This window comes from Caenorhabditis remanei, chromosome II, assembly GCF_010183535.1.
Source record: "Caenorhabditis remanei strain PX506 chromosome II, whole genome shotgun sequence".
NCBI classification, from domain to species: Eukaryota; Metazoa; Nematoda; class Chromadorea; order Rhabditida; family Rhabditidae; genus Caenorhabditis; species Caenorhabditis remanei.
Genome location: NC_071329.1, coordinates 14,954,073 through 14,971,151, shown reverse-complemented (window position 1 = coordinate 14,971,151; position 17,079 = coordinate 14,954,073). Strand labels below are relative to the sequence as shown.

At 38.7% G+C, this 17,079-nt stretch overlaps 4 protein-coding genes across 4 annotated transcripts; 2 read left to right on the top strand and 2 right to left on the bottom strand.

The window, feature by feature from the left end:
• Nucleotides 1-4,341: 4,341 nt before the first annotated feature.
• Nucleotides 4,342-6,627, top strand: GCK72_007044 (uncharacterized protein; the record flags this gene model as incomplete). Its single annotated transcript, XM_053725952.1, has 11 exons — nt 4,342-4,417; nt 4,585-4,686; nt 4,739-4,822; nt 4,871-5,020; nt 5,070-5,171; nt 5,219-5,362; nt 5,685-5,825; nt 5,874-5,939; nt 6,016-6,228; nt 6,275-6,400; nt 6,449-6,627. 11 exons carry the CDS (start codon nt 4,342-4,344, stop codon nt 6,625-6,627), a joined length of 1,383 nt encoding a protein of 460 aa, XP_053590146.1.
• Nucleotides 6,628-8,235: 1,608 nt separating this feature from the next.
• GCK72_007043 (uncharacterized protein) lies at nt 8,236-9,652 on the top strand (the record flags this gene model as incomplete). Its single annotated transcript, XM_003109844.2, has 3 exons — nt 8,236-8,299; nt 8,347-8,457; nt 9,477-9,652. 3 exons carry the CDS (start codon nt 8,236-8,238, stop codon nt 9,650-9,652), a joined length of 351 nt encoding a protein of 116 aa, XP_003109892.2.
• Nucleotides 9,653-9,734: 82 nt separating this feature from the next.
• On the bottom strand, nt 9,735-11,020 carry GCK72_007042 (uncharacterized protein; the record flags this gene model as incomplete). The annotated part of the gene is made up of 7 exons (XM_053725951.1): nt 9,735-9,892; nt 9,949-10,062; nt 10,111-10,374; nt 10,418-10,531; nt 10,577-10,777; nt 10,827-10,904; nt 10,954-11,020. The coding sequence occupies 7 exons, from the start codon at nt 11,018-11,020 to the stop codon at nt 9,735-9,737; spliced, it is 996 nt and encodes a 331-aa protein (XP_053590145.1).
• Nucleotides 11,021-13,671: 2,651 nt separating this feature from the next.
• GCK72_007041 (uncharacterized protein) lies at nt 13,672-14,610 on the bottom strand (the record flags this gene model as incomplete). Its single annotated transcript, XM_003110167.2, has 5 exons — nt 13,672-13,868; nt 13,915-14,028; nt 14,075-14,242; nt 14,293-14,478; nt 14,523-14,610. The coding sequence occupies 5 exons, from the start codon at nt 14,608-14,610 to the stop codon at nt 13,672-13,674; spliced, it is 753 nt and encodes a 250-aa protein (XP_003110215.2).
• Nucleotides 14,611-17,079: the final 2,469 nt, after the last annotated feature.

Genomic DNA, 17,079 nt, shown 5'->3' with positions numbered 1-17,079 from the left:
CTCAATCACACACTTTCATTTTCAGGACCATAACTTCTCACTCCACTATCACTTCTGCTCCAATCGATTGATAGCCGTTTTTTAGCCGTTTTTTTCCAACCTCCTTCTCCCTGTCTTGAATTGTCTTACAATTCCTCTGCCCCTTTCCCTATTCCCACTCAAACCTCCGTCAATATCTTTTTCTAATTTCTGATGGTCTTCTCCCCTTGTCCCAATTCATCCCGTTCCCAAAATATTCCGATTTTTCATAGAGTTCACTTCAATTGTTCTTTTCTCATGCTCTTCCCCATCATAATAATTCCAGCTAAATTCATCCAAAACTCCCTCCTCCCCCACCTCCAAATCTCCATTTGTTCCCCAGAATATATTGCTTCCTTTTTCCAGCCGGTCCTTCTCTTTTTCTACTGGTTCCTAAAAATCCCCGCATTTCATTTTTTCCGATCATCATCCCCCCTCACTTTCGGTTCTTTCTTTCTACGGGTCTCAGCCAATATTATGTATTTACTATCATCTTCTCCGATTATCTCCACCAATGCATATTGTTATCACGGGTTCTGATTATTTCAATGAAATAAACAGTTTTTTTTGGAACACTGTGTTTTTTCTTCTTTTATTTCAGACGTGTCTCAGAACAAAACATATGATATGTAGATTTGGCAAATGGCTAGAAGAAATGGAATAGACTCGATGGGTGAAAGAGAGAGAGAGAGAGAGAAAGAGTGATCAACGCAATATGATGAGGAGAAGGGATGAGTTGCATGGTATAAAGTAGCAGACACCAACAGAGGCCACAATGACGTAACATCAATTGATGCCAGGAGTGACAAAACGCGTGGAAAGGAACAGGGTCATCAAGCAGGTGTGCGTGTGCATTGCACAAAACATACCGAGGAGAACCACGGGGTATGAAGTTGAGTATTGGAATAAATGTGGGGGAAAATACTGATTCGGCTACGAGGATTTCGTTTTTGATGTCAAATTTATATGAATGCTGACAAGAACGACAGCAAAGTGTGTCGTTTTCTTAGGGTAGACGGAAAGACAAGAACATTGTGGGAATTGGAAAAACATCACAACTATGAGAAATTGTGCAGCATGCAAAATGGTATTTTCATCTTGCGTTCAGGAATTTTTCTTACGGAATGCAATACCGGTCTTTTCATTTTAATCGATGCAAGAAACTTGCAGGAAACGAAATGTTTATTCGAACAGAACAGTTTTTTCTCGTTTTAAATCAGTTCTTATATTTTTCGCACTGAATATGCAGTATTTTCAGGTTTTCAGGTTTTCAGACGTCGCAATGGATGAAAAAAGTCCCATTCATCAGAACTGTAGAAAATAAAATTCTCTAGCTTATAAGTCCAAAAACGTAAATTTTTGTCAACATTTGTGAACAGAAATTGGACAGCATGTACTTGAAAGTACTCAGAAATTGTTACAGTTTTTAGAAAATGAAATATTAGCTGAAATAGCTGAAAATTTCATCTATCAGAAAATTTGTTTTTCTGAATCAAAAAAGTCAATTTCTGACCAAAATTCATGTTTTCTGGCTCATAAGATAGAGAATTTTATATTCTACATCTTGGATGATTTCTACAGTATTTTGAATTCTTCACGTCTACTAATACTAGTTCACTTTCTTCCTGCTACTCACTTTCTTATTTTATACTCTTCAGCCCGGACACTGACACTCTGACTAGCTTGAGATCTTATTTGAAATCCGACGTCATTTGAAAAGCCATTCGTGGTCCGCCCCCTTCAACACCTTCCCGCCGTCTCCTCTTCCCATACGTTGTGTTGTTCTCAACTTAATAAAGGTCTCCTCCTGTTTCCTCGTTCTTTCCCAGTCTCTCTTCTTTTTTTTTACTATCGTTGTGACTTGTTGTTTCGCAATACAACAATTCCATAGATGCCTTCATGTTCTTCCTTTTTCGTGTGAGACGTGTCAAACACCACACATTTGAAATTCCAACTTAATTGGGTTCAGAAATATCAAAAATTCTGGGTGTGTGTCCCGCCCGCACACCAATCTATCCCTAACACTTTCGTAGAAAAATTCATAATTTTTGAAAAAAAAGAGCACATAAAAAGAAACGAGGCGTGAATGTGTTAACACACCCTACAATTTCGTGTCTACATTTTTTTCGTATCATGGAAACGAGGTATCACTTTTTTAGTAGTGTGTCGAAGGTTTTCCATCATAAGATACCTTTCTTTTCTTTTTTTGAAATTGAAAGTTCAGGTGAGATTCCGCCGTGGGAATATACTAGGAAACTAACAAATTTTGAAGGAAGAAAATACATAGTTTCTTGTAATTTCCTAAATTTTCTAGAAACCACGTAAGGCAAAAAGGCTACTGTAAGGCTACTGAAATGACCAGCGGATTTTTTTTGTTTGAGTTTGCTCTTGTCTCGACACACATTCTCAAATATTTTTGTTTTAGAATTCTTTTCATCTCAAAAATCAATTTTACATTTGATCTTTATATTGGAGCATTCATTTTGGGTGTCTGTGGCGCGGCTGGAGTGTCGGTGGCGCGTTTTTTTTTGCTTACAGTTGCGATTTTTGAGCCCAAAATCAAACTTTTATACGCTTTCTCATCGATTTTCTGTGTAATTTTTAGCAAATTGCAGCGATGGTCTGGGGTGGCGTTGGCGCGTTTTTTAGAAGAAATTTGTAACGATAATTTTTTAGCTCAAAATTTGAATTTAAGGCGTTTTCCGATTTTTTGAATGAATTGAGACAGTTATCAGCTGTTATTTGTGACAATACCAAATCGTCTGTAATGCCTTTGACGCGGAGGTGAAAAATGTGCTTTGAGATTAATTTTGGGGTTTTTGTAACTATTTTCAGCAGTTTTTTTTTTAAATTTTCAAGAAAAACGACCTACATTGGTCGTTTTCTTTCAAAGTGGGCGGCCAAAAAAGTTATTCAGAGCAAGAATTGCTACAAAAGTCAGTCAAAATCGTGCTCTTTTTTGTACTCTTCGTGATCGATAGCTCCGTGACCATAAATTTCTCTAAAATCTAAAAATTTTTGTATTCTTTTGCTTCCTAACGAACAATTTTGTGGTAGATCACTTTTCTGCACCATCCCTTCTCAGGCTGTTATAATGTTGAAAACTGAGAATCCCTTTACATATTTCTTGCGATAACATCAAAATCGTGAATTTCTTTTCTTTCTGTGGAATGTAAGATCTCATGACGCATTTCCCAACTAGGTAGTATCAAGAGCAAAAACTTTTTCAGCCCAGCACACAATTTTCCATTTCCATAATTTCGAATCAGCTTGATAAAACACGAAATCACATACCTATTCGTCCGTGTATCACAAAGAATTGGACTTGGACTTGCTACATTATGACTTTGAAATACTCGTCATCACTCTCTTCGCCCCTTTTTCCAAGAATTCTTTTGCCCTCTTCGCTCTATTTGTTTTTTCTGTCGTTGTGTCGTTTGTGTCGCAATTCGCAAAAAAGGGTGAGAAATTGCGAATGCGCATTGCTTTGCGTTCTCTATCTCTGCTGAAACTTATCTGATTGATTTGAAATTTTGAGAGTGGGTAGCTCTTAAGTTGAGGAATCCAATGATATAGATTTTGTTTTGAAAATTCAAAACAGTGGTCTCAAAACCTTTATTTTTCGTGAAACTGCATCAAGAAATCTTTTTTTGGAGTTCAGAGTGACCAGATGATATATTTTCACAAATAACTTTTCAAATTCTTATATTTTTCTTAGTGAAATCTAACTAGGGAAAGCCATGGAGTCAGTTTGGAGTTGTGGGACGTGACCTATACCATTGGAAAGCTGAAAAAACGCTGATTTCAAATATATACTCAGTTTTTGCCTCGAGGCCTGGTATTCGAAAAAAAAAAAACGTTCGGAAAAGTGACAAATCATTACTTTTCTACACGCTAATTCTCTATTTTTCCAAACTTTTACCTCATTTTTCTCGAATACCAGGCCTCGAGGACAAAAACTGAATATATGTATATATGGAATCAGCGTTTTCCCGGTTTTCCAATGATATACATCACGTCCCATAACTCGAAACTGACTCCATGACCTACCCTAGTAAATTGCAATACCATGTTCCTGTCAAAATGAAAATCATATTCTATTCAAACTTCGTATCATTTTCTTCCTCAATATTTCATCTGTCTTGTGCAAAAAAAGTGAACTCAAAACTCATTCCGGTAAGTCCAATCGAAGATACAAACGACAGAACAAAAGTGTACTCTTCGACTACATTTACATTTTCTTCCTCTTTTCCTCTTCTGACTTTTTGCTGTTTTGGTTGGATTCCCATGAGCAGTTATAACTCAACTAGTACTTTCAGAACCATGGATTCATCTATTCGTTCTGAAAATGAAATGAAGGAAGGGCTGATTAAAGAGATTATGATGGAATACGGCAAACGTAAGTTGCTTTTTCTATCGTCATGATATAAAAACGATGAGCTTTTAGGGAAACTTCTTGTATCTGCCAATGCCGGAGTGGAGTTCGACAATTTCGTATTGGAGACATCGGCAAATAAAAAAATAGGTAATATAGTTTATAAAATGTTTGTCATTGTAGTTTTCCAGCTCTAATGCAATCGTTGAATCTTCCCATGCCTGAAGCAGTAAAAGGGGAACATCATGCGATGAAAGAATTTGAAAAAGAATGGAATCGCGATTCGGTGAAACGTAAGTTATTGCTAGCAACTCTGCAGAGAAATATTCAAGAAATTTCTTTCAGAGAATGAACTCATTTCTTCGACTACCGGAGTCTCTCTGCAAATCATGAAGTTGAAAAGTTCTATTAACGAGATACTTAATTCTCGTAAGTTTATCCCATTTTAATTTTAAGCCTTGTAGTGCCATTTTCCAGGTGCACGACCATCTGATTCTCCTTCGGTCATATCGATGGAGGGCCCACTCTTCTCTCCATTTGTGAAGACTACGGATCGATTCGACACAGCCATTGAAGAAAAAATTAAGAAGCACATGATTCAAGAAATTCTAAAGGAAACGGGCAAACGTGAGTTTCATTTCATTTATTTCGAATCTCACAGAATATCATCTTTCAGAGAGCAGTCTCCTGGATACCTTCTCTCAGGTAGAGTCCGAAGTCAAAGAATTGGAAAGCAGTGTCATGGAAGCCATCATGCAAACCACAATCACAGACCCTGGTGAGTTAAGTTTAGTTTTCAAAAGTACCTGGTTATAACATTTTCAGCTCTTCTGATGGAAATCATTGTAAGCCTGAGCACTCAAACTCCGGAAAGAGAGCCAGTCTTATTGGCTCCTGGCCCCTCATCTTGTGGATCATTGTTCTTATCAGCTGAACCATCTGGAGTACAATCACAAACGTCGATACAGAGTGAGTTATTTTTTTGTTTGATTTACTAGGGACCAGTTTGGAGTTATGGGACGTGACCAATATCATTGAAAAGCTGAGAAAACTCTGATTCCGAAGATATACTCAGTTTTTGACTTTAAACCATAGTATTCGAGAAAAACGAGGTCAAAGTTTCCTAAAGTGACAAATTATTTTCTAAAAAAGTTTTGCGTGTCAAAAAGGTAATAGTTTGTCTTTTTTCCAAACTTTAACCTTTTTTCTTAAATACCAGACTTTGAGTGCAAAAACTGAATATATATTTGGAATTTGCGTATTCTCAGCTTACCAAAAATGTCTGTTACAGACTCACCAGTGATCCCTGGAATGTTGAGTGTCATCCCCGACTTCTCGCCCGGCAATTCAATGGGATCATCTTCCGGAATGTCTTCGGGTCAAGCTAGTGACGCTGGCTATTCCTCGATGGGACAAATCTCGATGGGACAAGGTAAGCACCAAAGTTTGGGAACGATATCCATTGTTTACATAGTTTCAGATGCAGTTGGACCTTCAAGACGACCAAAAGCTAGAAGACAACGAGCAGAACGTCCACTTCTTCAAGGTAAACAGTTGTATTTTTTCTGAATTCCAGATCACCTCTGAAATTCTAGTATTTACTAACTGAAACTAACTTGCAGCTGTTGGAAATCGAATCCCACCAGCATTCCCTCCCACGCCCGACTTTCAGTCAATCACGGAGCTAAGTTCGTATCGGAACTTCCGTGGAAAAGCTCTCAAAAAACTGAGGAACGCTGCTCCAGTTGCTCCGGGAACGGCGGAACACAAAGCTCGGTTGGAGATGGCGATGTGGAACGCCAAAGAGGCACCATGCTATACTGATCGGAAGCTGGGTATGTGAACTGATAAGATTACTAATTCCAAAAATAATATTTTCAGTAAAATTGACGTCTCTGTTCGACCCATCAAAGGAAGCACTACCCCAAGAGGTGCATAACCCCGTTTCCTCCCTCCACCTCTTTCGGAGCTACACCGCGCTCCTCGGCTACGATAGAGACAAGTCCCGTGAGTTGATCCGAACGAAAATTAAGTATATAAGATATGGCATTTCAGATGAGGAATGGAAAATCATCAAGAAGGAAAAATGGGAGGAATATAAAGAATGGACCACCCGGGCGTCGGAGCTCTACAATGAGCATTATGCTCAGGTGCAGGCAGGACTCATCACGGTGGTACCCGTGGCAAAAGCGAAGAAGAGGAAAATTGAGGAGGATGAAGATGAAGAGTTCTGATTTTTTTGTAATTCTCATTGTTTGATGCTGGTATTTTCATTTCTTTTCTACCTTCTCTACTCTACCCTCGACTTCTTCCCACCTCGTTTTGTTTTTGTACCCCGTGCACCGTCCCCTGCCTGTAATTTCTTGCTTTCAATGTTCATCTGGAGCCGCTACATTTCTTTCAACCTCAATTCTTATCACATTCTTCGTACTCGCCTATCTATTCCTCAGCTGAAATGTTGTAATTTCTTGTTCTCAATGTTCAAACTCAAATTCCATCACATTCTTCATGCTCGCCTATCTATTCCTCAGCTCAAAAGTTATACGTTCTGAATTTTTCCTCCCAAAAATGTTTACTATGTATCTCACAAGTTACAGTTTCTACTGAGTTTCTCTTCCGAAATTCTTTGTTTCTTGAAACTCCATAGTATGCAAATAAATGAATTTGTCTTTCAAAGCTCATTCGAGTATTTCCAGAACTACATATTAAACAACTATGTATTTGTGTTTGGCCTTGAACAACCTAAATGTGATCGAGGCTTGAAGCATTTTTCAGTTTTTTGAGAATTCAGGTATGTACACTGACCAAAATGGTCACTGTAAAACCTTCTGAGCTATGTTTCTTGGGTATTGTTTTTACTAGTTTGTGATTTTTAAAATGGTTGGAAAGGCTCCCCTGTTTTCTCTCTGATGTGTATCGAGTCCACATTTCCTGTTATCACTTGAGTCTTTGTTCCCACGTCAAACACGTAATTAGCATGCTCTGAAGTGGGTCTCGTGTGAATATGTGCACACATCAAATGTTAACTTTCTCTTTCTTCTTTCCCATGACATTTCTCACATAATGTTCATTTTTTTCTATAATAACCTTGTCAAAGATTTGTTATATTCAGTGGCAAGAATAAAAAGGAAAATGTATCAATGGAACCCTTAATCCCTTTCAATACTGGCAACATAACAATCCGGAAAACAATAAGAATTCAAATTTCTTTCTAAATACGTTGGCGCGCAAATACTCTCGAAAATACAAAAGTTATGAGTCATTCTTTTCGATATGACATTGAACACAGAACACTTCATTTGCGGAAAACGAAATAGTAATCTCTTTATACAAATTGTGTTTCTGATAAGCTCAAAATAACCTTTAGAGCGTATAGTTATTGTGACGAAAAGAACTTGTTCTTAACCTTTTTTGGATTATTCGGGTAATGGAAACAAAAAAAGTTTAAATCTCATTTCGTTCTTTTGCATTTGGATCAGTGTTTTGATCCCGTAAAACCTGTAATAGAGGTGCACCCTTGGCAAGAGTTTGGAGCATTCTGTCTCTGCTGTCTTTAAAGATATGAAAAATTTGTCAATTGAAGAAATATTCTATGAATACTAAGCTATATTTTGTAAGTCTCCATCTTTTTGATATTCCCTTTGGGAACCGAGATATACTGCTGCGAACAAGCACTGCTCGATGCGCTTCTATTTGATACGGATGCATTAAAAAATTCTCAGAATCTCAAAACCTCCTGTACTATTTTAATCACATGTTTCTTCTTTACATTCTCTTCCTTCCACTATTACTCAATTTTTCTCCCCTCCTTTCAAATATTTATTTCCAGTTTTTTGGAGACGATGAACCCAGCCAACGCCCAGGACCAAACTGCCGCCGCCGTGATCCAAAAGGAGCTTGAGAAAAGTGAGTTTGACTACAATTCAGAAAGTACCCAATTTATTTGTTTCTAGGAAGGGAGATAGAGCTCTTGTGGAGAGTTGCCCACAAAAAAAACGAGGTCGTCAAGTTGCACGACGATGGACCGTCCGCCTTCAAGCCGGTTGCCTCGAAGGAGAAACCAGGTGGGTTAGACACAAAATGTTATTGACACCTGGTTTTCGTTATGATGAATCGTTTGTGTCGAAAACAAGTTAGATAGTTAGAAAGTCTCGGGGGTAAAAAGTCATTAAGATTTGTTATGAGAGTTACTAAACAAGAATCAGAAATACCCCAAATTGTAGTTGATATGGAATAAGAGTGTAGAAATGAGGGATGAACTTACTAACTAGAGAAGGTCACAGAGCCCGTTTGAAGTTATGGGTCTTGACATACATCATTAGAAAGCTGAGAAAACGTTGATTCCAAATATATATTTAGTTTTTGCCCTCGAGACCTGATATTCGAGAAAAAAGAGGTCAAAGTTTGTCATTCCCTCAAAACAAGTGAAAAACAGGAAAGTTTGACCTCGTTTTTCTTGAACACCAGGCCTCAAAGAAAAAAACGAAGTATATAATTGGAATCAGCGATTTCTCAGCCTTTAAATGATATAGGTCACGATCCACATCTCCAGACGGACTCCATGACATTCCTTAGTCAGATTTCAATGAAAAAATTGAAGAATTTGAAAAGTTTTCGGAAAAATATATCATCTGGTCACTCTGAACTCCACAAAAAAGATTTTTTGATGAAGTTTCACGGCGAGATTGGGAAAACCCAATTTTTTAAACCAGTGTTAAAAATTTTCAAAACAAAATCTATATCATTGTATTCCTCAACTTAAGAGCTACCCACTCTTAAAATTTCAAGTCAATCGGATAAGTTTCAGCTGAGATAGAGACGGAAAAGCAATGCGCATTCGCAATTTCTCACTTCCTTTGCGAATTGTGACACAAACGACACAACGACAGAAAAAAACAAATAGAGCGAGGAGGGCAAAAGAATTCTTGGGAAAAGAGGCAAAGAGGGTGATGACGAGTATTTTGATGTCATAATGTAGCTCTCCAAATCTTCGTGATATGATATAGGTCACAGCTCATATCTCTACACTGCCTACATAACCTTCCCTAGTAAATCAATAAAAATTTATGTACCCTTATTTCAGCCGCCCAAGCCGATCTTCTCGACATGTTCGAGCTCGTAGGTTGCAACGAAAAGCCTGCTCCTTGTCCATCAACTTTTGAGGAGCCCGAGCGCCAGGAGGCGGAGCTCTCGCCTTCGTGGAGCTATTCGATTTCCTCCCCAAGCTCGGAGGACAATGGAATTAAGAAGCGAATTTGAATATAAGTTTATATATTTTTTAATTCTCAAATCTTGATATACTAGTGATTATAAATAAAGTTAATAGAATAAAAAGTTAAATTTAAAAACTGATATTGCCGGCGCTTCTCTTCCTCTTTTTAGGCGGCTCAAACCTGATCAATCCATGCCACGCCTGCTTCGTTTGAATACATCTCATCTTCCGCCATTTGCCCGCCCAACTTTCTTGCTCGGAGTGGGATAGGGCGCTCCATTGACCGGCTGAAAAAAAGAGTATATAGCAATAGTTTCAGCCAATTTATGTAGATTCAACTCACGGTTTTCGGTTCCTTTTATTTGGTTCATGTAGAAACAATAAGGGTTTCTGGAATTCATGACCACTTGAGGAGGACCATTGGGGACGAATGGATTAAAGAGGAAGGGTTTTAGGTCTGGAATTTCTGATTATTTACTTCTCGACTTCCACAATAAAAACTAACTTAATCCTTTTAGTTCTCCCAGCTCCACATTGTTTTTACTGCAAAACTCAATCGCCTCTTTCATTGTCGTGATTGGTGGCGGTCGGTTTTCAGTGTCTTCATCTTCTTCTCCTATTATTTCTTCACGGACAGCCTTTGGGACAATCTGCTCCGTTTCTGGAACATCCAAGGGTTCCGTTTTGATACGGAATGGTTGGATGAAGGGTAGACGGTTGCTGGCATTTGGTTTTGAAGGCTCAAGGAGAAGAGAGAGGCGAGATTGAGCTGTAAATAACAAATGAGTTGTTACAGTATGAAAGGGGCTTACATGGTCCTGGAGCAATTGTGGCAACTGGTGAAGAGGTGTCGTCATGTTCAAGAGGCTCTGATTTGATTTTGGCCTGTTGATGGAGCAATGGGACGAATGGGTTGCGAGGTGGGCCTGGAAATGAATTCGCTGAGTTTTCAGATTCAAAATAATAATTACCTTTCTTCAACAACTTTATTTCCATTTCAAGTTCTTTTATACGATTGTCCCTGTTTTTCAAGTCATTTGCTATCATGTTACAGCTGTTTTGATAAAAAAGAACTTTCATGTTCAACTCTGCTTTCTCAGCATTCCACGCTCTGTAGCTGTTGTCAATATAAGTTCTCAATGACAAATTTTCATTTTTCAGTTTGTGATTCTCTGAAATGCAAACGTATAGAGTAGATCAAGACAGAGATAACATACATACCCTCACTCATTTCTTGGATGGTGACAACGTGCGTATAGTAGTGATTGGTGAGATTTTCGATCTTTTTGTGAAGAGATTCTGGAAAACGTAAAAGAAACGCGTTTAGTTAAATACATTAGAGACAAACCTGCTGTAGGATTGTTGGCAGGAGGAGCCAGTGGAGATTTGAAAACGACGTCTCCGGTGTTTTGCATTTTTGAAGAAATGACTGAAGAATCTGAAAAACTATATTTGGAATTTGAGAGGTACAAGAGCCAGGTGACACAAGAGAGGAAGTTCCAAAAAAGAAACAAAGAAAGAGAACATTTTACCGGTTTTGATGACAGAAATGGACTCCCCGTAGTCGAAAGTACCTGTGACCAAATTAAAGAAGTCATATTTTTTTATTTCAGATTCTGATACTTTAGAAAATTCTGAACAACTTTCATCGTTGGAGCATGTGCTAAAAATCGCTCTAAACGCCCTAAATTCACGTTTTCCCGGCTCAAATTGAGCTTTCGTGGAAGAGTTTTCCCACACGAATTTTTGGCCCCGTGTAGTCCTCTCGGACAAAATTATTTCTTTTTATTTCTCGACCAGCCTGGCTGCCGCGCCTTCGGCGCTTCATCCGGCTGGCCTCTCCTTATTTACGTGTTCACATTCTCAGAAATGTGTCAGCGTGGCCGAGTGGTCCAAGGCGGCGGTCTCTGCGCAAAGAGCGCAAGTTCGATTTTGGGCCCGGCCGTCTTTCTTTCTCATTTCTCAAAATTTGCGGACATTGGGACAGATGGACAAACCCCACATGCGTTTTATATATAAGAATGATTTTTAGTTTTCTTGCTTTTTTCAACAAAAATTTCGTGTTTCTTCTTCATTTTTTTACGATATAAATTGAAAAAAAACACGAAATTTTGTTGAAAAATGCAAGAAAACGAAAAATTGAGAAATAAAAAGAAATAATTTTGTCCGAGAGGACTACACGGGGGCAAAAATTCGCGTGGGAAAACTCTTCCACGAAAGCTCAATTTGAGCCGGGAAAACGTAAATTTAGGGCATTTAGAGCGATTTTTAGCACATGCTCCAACGATGAAAGTTGTTCAGAATTTTCTGAAGTATCAGAATCTGAAATAAAAAAATATGACTTCAGTCCTCCTTTAATAGATAATTTGAAAGCCGCGTCACCAAAGACTTCGCTTGTGAGAGGAAGACTACTTTGGAGCCAGGTGACACACAAAAGGGCGAAAAGGGGAAGTTTCAAAAAAGAACCAGGTAGCATATCGCTAATTAAAAACCACTAATTACCCATGTACCCTTCATATTACACCTTGCCGAAAACATATGGCATATGTTCAGTCATTTCCTGCTTATCTCATCGCCAATTATCCGCTCCTCTTTTTGATGAGCCACGCTTATCTACTTCATCTTTTGTTGCGTTGATTTGTTTCATGAGCCATGCCGGCTAATTGCTCTGTATCTCTCTTCAATGAAGTCTCAATGGGATTACGTATGAAAGAAAGAGATACCAATTTGTTTTGATGAGGATAAACTTACCGCCTAAATTAGAAGGTTGCGGGGTTAATATTCCAGCAGCACGGCCTCAAGCGGAGGCCCTCTCAAAGTACTGCCCGTACAGTAAGAGTTGCTCATTAGAGCATGATGTCTTTCCAATGAGATAATCTTCAGACGAAGAAAAATGAAGAAACCTGAGTTTGTCGTGAGAAAGAGATTAAGATAGTGACAAGAGAGCACCAATTTAGCAGAAAAAACATTGGTTTCCGCATCTTGAAATACCAATTTTGCATGACATTCTTCCATTTCTCATCTTTCCCAGATCCATGTATTGCAGCCCACCTTGCGGTGAGCATTTTCCAAAAATTATGATGTTTCCAATTATATCCTCCAGATACATTTCAACCAGTTTGATCAGACCCGTAAAAGCACCGGGTTTGGAGACCCGTATTCAACTTGTTCGTTGTTTCGAACCGCATTCAAGGCGCTCAATGTCTCGACAGTTCCCGGGTTCCGCCGCTTGCTATGTTTTAGGCGTTTGGGGGCGGAGTTTCGAGGGATAAAGGAAAGTGGAGAGAGTACAATGACGAGGTTTTCAAATGGGCTTGTTGACAGGTGGACTTTCGTCGTCGGGTGTCTCGCACATTAATGGCGGAGAATCGAAAATGTAGCAAACATGGACAATTGAGAATCTAAGCTCTCAAGAAATAAGATGTTCAGACAGGGATTGAGACTTATCGGAACCGACAGAATTCCTTATCACACAAGAAAATCCCAATTTTTTAAATGATAATTTTAGGATATCGGAAATTAGAATATAATTTCTGCTTCATTCAAATGAGTTGTTTTGAAATGTCTTAGAAATCTCCCATATGTCTCCAGATGGAAAATCTACTTTTCGAATACTCATTCTTCACCAAATCAACCTTTTCTAATTTCAGTGACCAGCGTTTTCAGCGCACCTCTCGGTGAGAATTGTTCCAAAAATTAAGTCATATGTCATGTAAAGTTCATCCGATGCAATACCTTACATTCTGAATGTACTACCCGTATTCAGTGTAACCCGAAATGGTATGACTGACATATCGATAGAGACCAAGGATATTGTGATGGCCAATGTATCGACGATTCACGGGTTCCGCGCCTCGCTATGTTTTAACAAGGCTATGCGCCCCTCGCTTGGAATGGCTGGGTGCCTAAGAGGGTGCAGAGTACGATTGAAGAATTGTGAAAATAAATCAAATACGAACGAATACAATTCAAGAATAGTTTTGGATAATTACAATATTCAAGTTAAATTTAAAGGTTTCAAATTATCGGATACCACCTTAGGCTGATGACATGTTAAAATTGCAAATCAGTTATCATTTTTCATCAAATCGAACTTCATCTTCCGCGCCTTCCTCTTCTCCTTCGATCTTCTATGCTTCTCACTTATATCTCTCGTTTTGATCAATCCTAATTCCAACTGTTTCTTCTGAATATCCTTCATCTGTTTGCATGCAGTCGCCCATTCGTCCTGCTCGTCTTCACTCAATTGTGTCCATGATGGGTCTGAAAAGATATGATAGAACTTTAATTCAAGAATGTGTAAACTTACTTCCTTTGGTCACTGGGCAAACACTTTGATAGAAATCTCGTTGAGTCATTGCCTGCTTTATAATTTGTGGGGCTATTTTCTCCCCATCCGGGTTGAATAGATAGCATGTGAGATCTGAAAAACAAATGCCTTATGAACAGATTTTATAGAAGAAAAATACCCTTATCGACTCGATAACCAGGGTCAGTTGGGAAATGTTTATTCCATAATTCGAGAGCCTCTTCAAATGTTTCTGGCGGTTTCTGGTTCGAGCTACCGCTCGCGCTACCTTCCCAATCAGAATTTATGGGAGGAGGTTGACGGATTCCTTGTTGAGCACAGAAATAATCTGAAAGACAAAATTGAAATCCTGGAAACCAGACAGAAAAGTCGACTTACGTTGTTCCCATTGTTTCACCTGTGTTCCCAGATTTTCCAACATCTTCATATGGTCCTCCAAATGTTTTTCGACAATGATTGACCCGATTTTGGTGTCCACGATTTCTTTTGGGTCCGGAATGGATTCTTCATGCTTTTGTATGTGATTCTTTAGCATTGCCAAACCATTTTGGAGATGATGAACGTCTAAAAACTACAAATTATCGTTTTTGAAGAAGATTAGTACTTACATCTGCCCAAGTCGTGGATTTGAACCAGACAGTCATGGTAGAATCGAGAACCATTAGTGGCTATAGGAACCATTGGTGGCTCTGACATCTCAGGACCTTGTTTTGATTATGAAAAAACCAAAAACTAGTCACCTTCTGGTCAAAAGTGGTTCTGACCAATTGAAATGTAGTCGGGTAGCTGTGTCGAATGACTCTTTGGCCGTGTGCCAAAACAGAAATATATTTTGATGCTCACATTTGATTTAAACCAGCTTTAATTGTATGTTGCTTCACCGTTTAGTAGGATGACTGCTCGATTTTATGGTGCAGATGATATTGTTTTGTATGGTGGACTGTTTTGCAGGTGTGCGATTTGGAAGGTGACGAGAGGGGGGAGCAAAGAACCATTGTTGCAGGCAAAGGATTTTCGAACAGGAAGGAAACAACATGATGTTCTACATGTATGTCGCTGAAAATATCTGGAGAAAACATCTGAAAATGTGAAAACATCTGAAAATGTTTTCAAGACGTCACTTGTATTTCTTGAATTTGGAGTTTGTTTTCATTTCGACTCATATGAGAATCTTAGAATCTGCACAATATCTTCATTGACTACTCTGTCACGCTTCCTTTCTCTACACCCTCTCTGGCGCCCTCCCATTCCAAGCGAGGGGCGCATAGCCTTGTTAAAACATAGCGAGGTGCGGAACCCGTGAATCGTCGGGACACTGGCCATTAGAATATCCTTGGTCTCTATCGATATGTCAGTCATACCATTGCGGGTTACACGGAATACGGGTAGTACAATGCATAGTGTAATGTAACGTTGAAATGCATAAGGTTACTAGATATATGACTAAATTTTTGGAAAAATGCTCACCGAAAGGTGGGCTGAAATCGCAGGAAACTAAGATAAGGTTGATCTGGTGAACAAAACAAACATGGATTTTTCAAGCTCGATTGATTACGCAAAAAACGTTACAGAGCCGAATTATAAAATGTCGATTATTTAGAATAGGGTTAACAAAATTGGAATTTTTAAAATAATCTGGTTTTCGATGTTTCTTCTTATGCGATCCTCAATAGTTTCAAATTCTTGCACAATCCCAATCTGTAAATCACATTTCTTATTTTCCAAGCCAGGTCTTATTTTCCAAACCACGGATTTTTTAATGAGCGTGTTTGCTACATTTTGGATTCCATCCCATCATTCGTCAAACCTTCGAGAGACACCCGACGACGAAAGCCCACCTGTCAACAAGCCCATTCGAAAACCTTGTCATCGTACTCTCTCCACTTTTCTTTATCCCTCGAAACTCCGCCCCCAGATGCCTAAAACATAGCAAGCGGCGGAATCCGGGAACTGTCCAGACATTGGGCGCCTTGAATGCGGTTCGAAACAATGAACAAGTTGAATACGGGTCTCCAAACCCGGTGCTATATACGGGCGTGCTTACTGGGAGAAATGTATCTGGAGGATATTCGAGAAGATATCATAATTTTTGGAAAATGCTCACCGCAAGGTGGGCTGCAATATGTGGATATAGGAATTTGAAAAAGATGAGAAACGTCTGAAATTATCAATCGTGTGGAATACCATCATGTTGTCATGAGAAACTCTTACTGTAGGAGTACGGTAGGAATAGATTCCGCAAAAACCAGGAATAATCCTATTGCAATCAATGTATCATCTTACAATATTTTGATGTCTCTTCTCAATGGCGTTTCCTCAGAACCTTTCAAGTCTAATTGCTATTTTTGCACTTAAAACGAGTAATGGTTCTAATTGTGTTTTGTGTTTGACTATTCTCAAATACGTATCAATTTTAGTCCATTCTCCAGAAAATTAGTACTATTATCAATTTCAGCTCTCTTTTCTTGTCCTCTTTTATACAAGTCCTAAAATTTCTCCCAAGTTTTCTCAGAATCATCTCTACAAAACTGATAGTGAGACCACCCATTGGTGTGAAAGGTGAGGCATGACAGGGAGAGACATAGAGAAGTGTGCAAACACTTTCACGCAAAGTTACGTACAAATGCTTATGCCTGTGAATAAGAAGAGGAGTCCTATATTTCCAGGAACAGATTTTTTTAAAGTTACAATAAATAGATAACATTTTTTCGGAAGAGCGTTGCTCATGTTGGTGAGTTTTTGAAGTTGTTTTGTCCTTTTTCAGGATTTCCCGGAGTTTCAAGTGGGAAATATCACAGAAGATGCCCAAAGTAGGATGGTTTCGGTCATTCAGTACCGCAACGCAATCGTGCTGACTCGAGGAGCAAGATGTTACAGTTTTTGGGCAATTCTGAAAGATAGCAGAAGCAGTTTGGTTACTGGAGCTCAGTGAATTCAGAGTTTTGAAGATTGTGACTATGAATTGGATACGTTATCAAATATAGACACTGAAGCTGGACTTGGAAAAGGAATAGAAGAAATCTATTATGTGAAACTGGGGACAGAGACAGTTTTATCAAATTTTGGTGCTGATCGAGTTCACTGTTGAAAAATTATGACCAAAATAAAGAAAAGACGTTCAAAAATTGTCGTTGGAGCTGAATACCCAGTAATTATAGCAGATTT